A 10,014-nucleotide genomic window follows, 5' to 3' on the forward strand; every position below is an offset into this window, starting at 1 on the left:
CGAAAAGCACTACAGAGCAAAGGGTGTTACATTCCTACAGAGCAAAGGTGTGGTGGGTTACAAACAAGAAAAAGAATTTATTAATCAATACAAGGGTCCCAGGTTACAAACATTCACCAATACAATTTCTAAAATCTTTTAACTGCTATCTGTATTTACAGTTTTACACCAATTATATTAATCAATACACTGCCAGGGACTCCTCACTGGCTCCCAGCAGTGATAGAATTCCAGTTGAGCTATTCCAGATCCTGAAAGATGATGCTGTGGAAAGTGCTGCACTCAATATGCAAGGCAATATGCAATATGCACTCAATATACAATATGAACTGTGAAGAAGGCTGAGCGCCAAAGAATTGATGCTTTTGAACTGTGGTGTTGGAGAAGACTCTTGAGAGTCCCTTGGACTGCAAGGAGATCCAACCAGTCCATTCTGAAGGAGATCAGCCCTGGGACTTCTTTGGAAGGAATGATGCTAAAGCTGAAACTCCAGTACTTTGGCCACCTCATGCGAAGAGTTGACTCATTGGAAAAGACTCTGATGCTGGGAGGGATTGGGGGCAGGAGGAGAAGGGGACGACAGAGGATGAGATGGCTGGATGGCATCACTGACTCGATGGACGTGAGTCTGAGTGAACTCCGGGAGTTGGTGATGGACAGGGAGGCCTGGCGTGCTGCGATTCATGGGGTCGAAAAGAGTTGGACACGACTGAGCGACTGATCTGATCTGATATCACCCATTAAGATGTGCATGCTTGTTATTTGGTAAGAAAACATTATGCTTCTGCAGAGATGCTAACCATCAAACTTTCAGGCACAGAGACGCTTTCCTTTCAACTAAAACGCCCCAATTTCTAAAACAGTTTCCCCAACTCCCATAGCGTACTGCAATTTGCCTGAATGCACTGTGAATGCTGATATAAATTAATCCTTGTTCAGAATATTCACATTTTGAAAAATTACTTAGTACTAAATTCGCTCAATAGTGAAGGCGCTCTTTGGACCTTCAAATTTTAAATGTGAATGTCTCCATCTTTCCTTTCACAACCAAAGCTCCTCCTCCCATCCTCCAAAGTTGACGAAATCAAATGCCTTGGACCTGAACGTTTTAGTAATTCAGATCACTTGAGAGAAAACAAAAATAACCAGGGCGGGAGAAATGTACAAATTTTTAGTTTGGGGATTGCAAACATGGAGAAATGCCGCCTCCTGATGGTAAGAGGTGGAAACAGCAGGAAAAAGGCCGACAAAGACCTTCAGGAAAAGCAACTATTTTCATTTCAAACCATCAAACTGCTCAAGTCAGAGGCCCTCAGATCGCCGCGGTCGGCCTCTTCCGGCCGCTCTGACCACTCAGTGCGCCCTGTGCAACGTGATTGACAGAGTAAGAGTCCTGTCCGTTACCTAAATTCGTCACTCAGGAAACAGTGAACCCGACCCTCCCGGAAGCTCCGCGTCCGCGCTCTCCCGGCATCCTTTGTCTTCCGGCTGTGCTCAGATCCCTCCGGCGAGTCCCGCTTTGCGCGCCCATTTCGATCCCGAGTGTCAAACTCGGTTTTGCGGACTTGAGACTTCTGCACAGATTTTCTGGGCCTAGGTTCTTGGCTATGGGGGCAGGAATGGCTCAGCTGGAGGGTTACTATTTCTCGGCTGCCCTGAGCTGTACCTTTTTAGTGTCCTGCCTCCTTTTCTCTGCTTTCAGCCGGGCCCTGCGAGAGCCCTACATGGACGAGATCTTCCACCTGCCGCAGGCGCAGCGCTACTGTGAGGGCCATTTCTCTCTCTCGCAGGTGGGGTCCCCAACCTGTCTGCACGCTCACACTGGCTAGAAAGGGAAGATCTGGCCCCAGCGCTAATTTCCCCCGTCTTTATCCTTAGCTCCCTTCACTCCAAACAGGAAAGGAACTGGGTAATTTTTTGTTCCTCTGAGATCTGTAAAATATTTGCTAAATGAGTGCATAAATGGCAGATTTGTCTCCTAGCAAGAAATCCTCGGGGAGATTAACTAATGGGGAATTAAGTTATTTTTTTTTTTTTTTTTTTTTTTTTTTGACAACTAATGAAAGCTATCCTAGTTTTTCTTTGCCAATTCCAGAATTAGAGGCGTTGGATTGTTCCTAGGAAATAAAAAAAAATTCACATTCGGTCACCTGTTAAGCATCTCACTGTGTATTTTGAGAGTGGGATAGGAGGGGGCGGGGGTAGCTTCAGCCACTAAGAAGTGACAAGTTATGTTAGTTCCACCCTTGATGTTTTTAACAACCTTCTGTAAACTGGATCAACTGTCAACCAGTGAAGTGTTTGAATACGCATTTGGAAATGGCAACCCAGGCTAGGATTTTTACCTGGGAAGAAATCCCATGGGCAGAGTAGCCTGCCAGGCTACTGTCTGTGGGGTCACAAATAGTCAGACAGGACTTGGTGCCTAAACAACAGCAGCAGCATATGCAGATATGGATATAAAAATCCTTTGGGAGAAGGCATTGTAGAGTATGGTTAAATATAGTTTATAGTTATAGAAAAACCTGGTTTTAAAACTTGGTACTAATGTTTACTATTCATGTGGCTTGGAAATTTTCTGAGTTTCTGATTACTCATCTGAAAATGATGGTAAAACAGTATCTATTACAGGGCTTGTTACAGGATTAAATAGAGTACTGGCTCAGTATATTGTAGCTGTCATTATGGATCCTGTGCTTTAATCTCTTTATTTTTCTCTCCATACCCATCAGAGTTCCAGCAGGTATTTCCAGGCTTTTTAAAACTGTAGCGTTTACAATTTAATCACCAAAAGACAGGCCCTCCAAAGAGTATGTCTTGGAAACTGAGTTTAAGTTGTTGACTACTGGTTGCTGATACTTTAACAGTCAGAAAGCAAATACCAAAGACAATAAGGAAGACTTCTTTAGAGGAAGTGTCTGATTTGCCCTGATGTTAAAAGGACTCATTTAACTGTCATAGGATAACTTCCCAGAGATGCCTGATTGTTAGTAAAGATGACATTTCTGTATCAGTCTTATCAGTATAATGTTTCTTGCTTTTGCTTCGTTGTTGACCTTTTGTTTTTAAGTGGGACCCCATGATTACTACATTACCTGGCTTATACCTGCTGTCAGTTGGAGTGGTCAAACCTGCCAGTTGGATCTTTGGATGGTCAGAACATGTTGTCTGCTCCATTGGAATGCTCCGATTTGTTAACCTTCTCTTCAGTGTTGGCAACTTCTATTTACTATACTTGCTTCTCCGCAAAGTGCAACCCAGACACAAGGTTTGTTTCCAGAATAAGTTTATGTACAGGCAGGTCCACAATTATGGTGAATTTATTTTATGAAACTTGGTGGAAAATATTTTTAACAATATTTGTATATATTTTGTAAAGTTAAAGCAAGTCTTCTGCCCCCATTTTAGATGTTTGTGTTTAAATATTTGAAAAACTAATTTATTATAAAATATATAAATTTTCATGAATTAAGTCAGTTCAGTAAATATCTATTGAGCTTATTCTGTGTGTTAAGCACAGAGACTACAGAGGTAAGTGAAGCAGTCTTTTTCTTATAAAACTTATGTCTTCATTAGGGGGAACAGATGTTACCTGGGCAGTTTTTTATGATTTAAGAATGCAGACCCTGGACGTGAATTACGTGGTTTTGAATTTTATCCACTTATTAATTGTGTTACTTTGGGCAGGTTGCCCCTTAGTGACTCCATGTTTTCATTTGTTAAATGGGGAAAATATAGACTCAACCTCACAGGACTATCCTGAAGCATAAAAGAGCTTAATAAATGGAAAGTTACTAAAATGTTCCCAGATGTAATAGTAAGGAATCAGTAAATATTAACTATAATGGGTTTAACTTAAATGATTTCAGTAGTGTAAATTGTGGGATAACAATAGCTATAAAACACTACAAGAATACAGAGAAGGAGCAGAAGAGAACTTGTTGCAGCCTGACTGGGAAGGAAAGCTGTTGGTTGCATTGAGTAAGACTTCACACATCAGGAAGATCATACCTGATCTGAATCTTGATGACAGATAGGGCTGTAGAATAGGAATGAATTCTGACAGAAATAGCATAAGCAATTGTAGAAAGACATGGAGCAACAAGATACTGGAAATTGCTATTTGTAACTATAAGATTACAAAGTACAGGGATGTGAGGCTATAGAAGTAGGTAGGAGAGAAGTCATGAATATCCTTTTTATGTCATGGAAAGTATTCTAAACTTTACCTAGTAGGTGAAGGACAGCCCTTAATTTTAATGAATGGAATGGCATGATCTGGCTTGGTGATTTAGAATAACTGGAAGATAGAATTTAAGGAAATAAGAGTACTTTCAAATTCTGAAATAGATTATCAGGCCAAAAGAAGATGTTTAACTTTAGATGAGCCCCACTATTTTCAGGAAAATCCCTGTAATTTCATCACAGAATAGTAAGATCATTATGTGTGGTGGTATAAATGTTATATACGTATTTAAATTCTCTCTGGTGCAGAGTTTTGAGACTGCACTAGAAATTGGTGATGGTGGCCAAGTGAATGCTTATGGAAGGCTCACTGAAATGGAACCACTTGCACTGTGTCCCATTCATCTCCATCTTCTCCATAGAATTGAGTTCATAGTCTTCACACAGTAACTCCTTAACTATTTGTTGAGTGATTCAGTCTAATAGGCAGTAGAAGCTTTGACACACATATGTATTGTTTTATTGGCTTCCAAATTGCTAGGTGTAACTAAAAAGTATCAGAAAGTTCCCTCATAAATATATACTGTATTTTTCCAAAGCCAGGAATAAAATTAATATTGAATAATTTTATTTATGTAAAACTCAGGCAGTTTTGGTTTGTTTTTTTTTTCTTAGTAAATCTCTCCCTTAGCTCTGCAGAAATAGCCTATTGGTTTTATTGTGAACTGTGTTTTCTCTTTTCATAGGCTTCCTCATGTATCCAGAGGATCTTGTCAACATTAACATTAGCAATATTTCCCACACTCTATTTTTTTAACTTCCTTTATTATACAGAAGCAGGATCCATGTTTTTTACTCTTTTTGCCTACTTGATGTGTCTTTATGGAAATCATAAAACTTCAGCCTTGCTTGGATTTTGTGGCTTCATGTTTCGTCAAACAAATATCATCTGGGCTATCTTCTGTGCAGGAAATGTCATTGCACAAAAGTTAACTGAAGCTTGGAAAACTGAGCTACAGAAGAAGAAAGAAGAGAGGCCTACCCCTATTAAAGGACCATTTTCAGAATTCAGGAAGATTCTTCAGTTTCTTTTGGCTTATTCCATGTCCTTTAAGAACTTGAGTATGCTTTTACTTTTGACTTGGCCGTACATTCTTCTCATGTTTCTATTCTGTGCTTTTGTGGCAGTTAATGGTGGAATTGTTATTGGTGACCGGAGTAGTCATGAAGCCTGTCTACACTTTCCTCAGCTGTTCTATTTTTTCTCTTTTACTCTCTTTTTTTCCTTTCCTCACCTGCTGTCTCTTAACAAAATCAGGGCTTTTCTTTGCTTAGTTTGGAAACGGAGAATTCAGTTTTTTGTGATAACTTTAGTATCCATATTTTTAGTTTGGAAATTTACTTATGCTCATAAATACCTGCTAGCAGATAATAGACACTATACATTCTACGTGTGGAAAAGAGTTTTTCAAAGATATGAAATTGTGAAATATTTGTTAGTTCCAGTCTATATATTTGCTGGTTGGAGTATTGCTGACTCATTAAAATCAAAGTCAATTTTCTGGAATTTAATGTTTTTCATATGTTTATTTACTGTGACAGTACCTCAGAAGCTGCTAGAATTTCGTTACTTCATTTTACCCTATGTTATTTATAGGCTTAATATACCTCTGCCACCCACATCCAGACTTGTTTGTGAGCTGGGTTGCTATGCAATTGTGAACTTCCTAACCTTTTATATCTTTCTGAACAAGACTTTTCAATGGCCTAATAGTCAAGACATTCAGAGGTTCATGTGGTAATATCAGGGATATCTTGAACTCTAAAAATAGACTTATTATTTAGACTATTTCTATAATGAAAACTAAGTAGAAATTTTGGAATTTCTTTTAGACACTATGGTGATCTCAGATCACATCAGATTTTTTGTTTTAACTATCTGAAATATGTATTTTAAAATGCATATTTAAAATATGTATTTTAAATACACACACATATACCTATATATGTATGTGTATATATATATATGTTTATATATATGTATATATATAAACCTGAGAAAGTTAAATGGTAAAGAACTGAAGAAAATTTAAGACTTGCTCTATAAGCTTGAATAATAATGGGAAAAATAAAATTATGTATAGCTATCATATTTCTTTAACACTGTTTGCCACTCAAAAAGCTTAGAAGCTTTTTATATACAGGTTTAAGAAAACTGAGCATGCTTTATAGTACTAAAACTTATTTATTAATTCTCTTCAGAAAAATTAGCAAAGTCTTTAAAAATATTTGCAATTAGGTAACATTGTTGATTGAAAAGTTGCTTAACATTTTAGTAAATATAATTTTAATCATAAGTAAAATAGATTCACATAGATAAGTAAATATTGTAAAATAGAGGCTCTTCTGTGTTTATCTAGGAATCAAGTTGTGGATTTTTGTTAAAAATCTAGAAATGATGATGTCCTTTCACTGTTCCTAATATGAAGCATATGATGGCCAAAGATAAATTGTGTTGATGATAATACCTTTCAAATTGGGTTTTCTTTCTGAAATACGTTACTGTATTAGTTTCCTATGGTGGTCATAACAGATTACCACTAATTTGGTGGCTTAAAAATCTTTCACAGATCTGGAGGCTAGATGCCTAAAATTAACATGTCACCAGTGTTAGCTGCTTTTGGAGGCTCCAAAAGAGAATCCATTCCATGCCTTCTCTTGCTTTCTCCAGTCCATGGTGTTCCTTGGTTTATAGATGGATTACTCCAGTATCTGCCTCTGTCTTCACATGGCCTTCCTCTCTGTCTTCCTTCTCTTATAATGACAATTCTTTCTCTCTGGATTTAAAGCCCACCCTAATTCAGGATAATTGCATGTCTAGATCTTTAACTTAATTATATCTGCAAAGACTCTTTCCATATAAGGTCATATTTACAGGTTTTAAGTTCTAACTTTTTGTGGAGCATTTTTTAACCCATCAAAGTTACTAAAGGAGATTTTTCAATAAACTTCATAAGACTTGTAGGAAATAATTTCTTTGCTAAGATATTTTAAATAACATCTTTTCTGAGAGGTTAAAAACAAATGACTTGCAAAGTCACATAAAAACTAAACATAGCTGGTGTTTGATCCCAGTATCCCCCAAAAGTTAGAATTTAAAGGAAGTTTATAAATTATTTGATGTAGTCTTATTTTGTAGATTAGGTAACAAATGTTTGGGTATGATTTAGGGGGATTAATTTTGGATTCTGTGTGTACTGTTTGGAGTACATTCATTTGAGTTGTCATTCCCTTACAGAGAAGTATTATTTGGATATGTTAACTTTGATATGTAAACTTAGAACTGTGAATAGAATTCATTTTTTAATCCAGTTTGACATTTGTAAATTTTTCAACTGTGAACTGTTTTCAGTGTTGGATTATGGTTCTCTGAGTTTCAAATAAGGAGTGAATTTGGGAAATACTCTTTATTTGCAAATATAAAATTGTGCACAAGTACAAATTACAAGTGTAGCCCTGAGTAATAAATACAAAGTCTTATGTTGTACACACTCTTTGGGGCCAATTTGTATTGTATTCAGTGCTTACAAAGTAGATTGACTCTTTAGTTATAACAGACTGTGAGACAAATATTTTTACTGACACTTCTTTTTTTTCAAATTAGACAAGAAAGCACATTGAACAAATTATTATTTTATAATGGAGATATGAAGTCAAAATTCCCCCCAAAATATGTAATTTAGGGAAACAAATTTCTTATCTGATACCATCTGTGCAATGCTTTTTTTTTTTTTTTTTTTTTAACTTTACTTTTAGGCATATTTCTGAGACAAAAAACTTTTTTCCTCTAATATAGTCTGGCAATAATGGAGAAATTATTCCACCCCATCAGTTAAGGAAATCATTGTGCTAATTCATTTTAAGGGGAGACTCCCCACTGTTTCAAGAGATCATTTGAAATGCTGTGAATTAAAAGGTACTCTAAAGCATTGCTTTTAGGAACATTCTGAAGTTTTATGTATTTTGAATATTTTTCAAGAGTTACCAAAGAAATATATATGTTTGACATTTTTTAAAATACAAACTTAACTGGATTATTGATTAGAAAATTCTTAGGGAGGTGATATGTATATAATTATGGATGAATTGCATTATTATTTGGCAGAAACCAAGAAAACATTGTAAAGCAATTTTCTTCCAATTAAAGAATAAACTTTTTAAAAAGTATTGGTAAGCTACCGAGCCTTTGGGACCTTGTAGTTATTGTTATTAAAGTCTGTAAGTGGGATTATTTTAAAGAATATCATAAAAAGATTTGGTTCATAAGTTTTTTATGCCCGGTAATACATCTTTTGAACTTTTTCTACCTTATATGAAATTCTATAGACACAGTGTATTATTTTTATATATCATTAGTTAAGTGCCAATGTCCTGTGTTTCCTCACATATTATTTAAATTTTCTTTTAGTGGATACCTAGAAATCTTTTATAATGCATCTCTGTATTTAAATTATTTGGAAACATTGATATATTTATTCCTGAGTTTAAGCATACCATGTCATTTCAGCAAGAGAAATTATATTAGCTTTCTGGTCTCTTCTTATTAAAGTTATTTCAGGAATGTGCTTAGCCTGTCATCAGTTCAGTTCAGTCGCTCAGTCATGTCCAACTCTTTGTGACCCCGTGAATCGAAGCATGTCAGGCCTCCCTGTCCATCACCAATTCCTGGCGTTCACCAAAACTCATGTGCATCGAATTGGTGATGACATGGGGCCATCTCATCCTCTGTCATCCCCTTCTCCTCCTGCCCCCAATCCCTCCCAGCATCAGCGTCTTTTCCAATGAGTCCACTCTTTGCATGAGGTGGGCAAGGTATTGGAGTTTCAGCTTCAGCATCAGTCCTTCCAATGAACACCCAGGACTGATCTCCTTTAAAAGACTGATTGGATCTCCTTGCGGTCCAAGGGGCTGTCAAGAGACTTCTCCAACACCACAGTTCAAAAGCATCAATTCTTTGGTGCTCAGCTTTCTTCACAGTCCAACTCTCACATCCATACACGACCACTGGGAAAACTACAGCCTTGACTAGATGGACCTTTGTTGGCAAAGTAATGTCTCTGCTTTTTAACATGCTATCTAGGTTGGTCATAACTTTCCTTCCAAGGAGTAAATGTCTTAATTTCATGGCTGCAATCACCATCTGCAGTGATTTTGGAGCCCCAAAAAAATAAAGTCTGACACTGTTTCCTCATCTATTTCCCATGAAGTGATGGGACCGGATACCATGATCTTTGTTTTCTGAATATTGAGCTTTAAGCCAACTTTTTCACTCTCCACTTTCACTTTCATCAAGAGGCTTTTGAGTTCTTCACTTTCTGCCATAAGGGTGGTGTCATTTGCATATCTGAGGTTATTGATATTTCTCCTGGCAATCTTGATTCCAGCTTGTGCTTCATCCAGCCCAGCGTTTCTCATGGTGTACTCTGCATACAGGTTAAATAAGCAGGGTGCCAATAGACAGCCTTGACATGACTTTTCCTATTTGGAACTAGTCTGTTGTTCCATGTCCAGTTCTAACTGTTGCTTCCTGACCTGCATATAGGTTCCTCAAGAGGCAGGTCAGATGGTCTGGTATTCCCATCTCTTGAAGAATTTTCCACAGTTTATTGTGATCCGCACAGTCAAAAGCTTTGCCATAGTCGATAAAGCAGAAATAGATGTTTTTCTGGAACTCTCTTGCTTTTTCGATTATCCAGTGGATGTTGGCAATTTGATCTCTGGTTCCTCTGCCTTTTCAAAAACCAGCTTGAACATCTGGAAGTTCACGGT

General features: G+C 37.1%; 1 protein-coding gene across 1 annotated transcript; it reads left to right on the top strand.

Annotated features, from left to right (window-relative positions):
* The first annotated feature begins 1,481 nt into the window (after positions 1 to 1,481).
* Positions 1,482 to 7,737, top strand: ALG10 (ALG10 alpha-1,2-glucosyltransferase). Its single transcript, XM_005887441.3, has 3 exons — positions 1,482 to 1,790; positions 3,071 to 3,268; positions 4,932 to 7,737. The coding sequence occupies exons 1-3, from the start codon at positions 1,608 to 1,610 to the stop codon at positions 5,985 to 5,987; spliced, it is 1,437 nt and encodes a 478-aa protein (XP_005887503.1). The 5' UTR covers positions 1,482 to 1,607; the 3' UTR covers positions 5,988 to 7,737.
* Positions 7,738 to 10,014: the final 2,277 nt, after the last annotated feature.

The sequence above is a fragment of the Bos mutus genome, chromosome 5, assembly GCF_027580195.1.
Source record: "Bos mutus isolate GX-2022 chromosome 5, NWIPB_WYAK_1.1, whole genome shotgun sequence".
NCBI lineage: Eukaryota > Metazoa > Chordata > Mammalia > Artiodactyla > Bovidae > Bos > Bos mutus.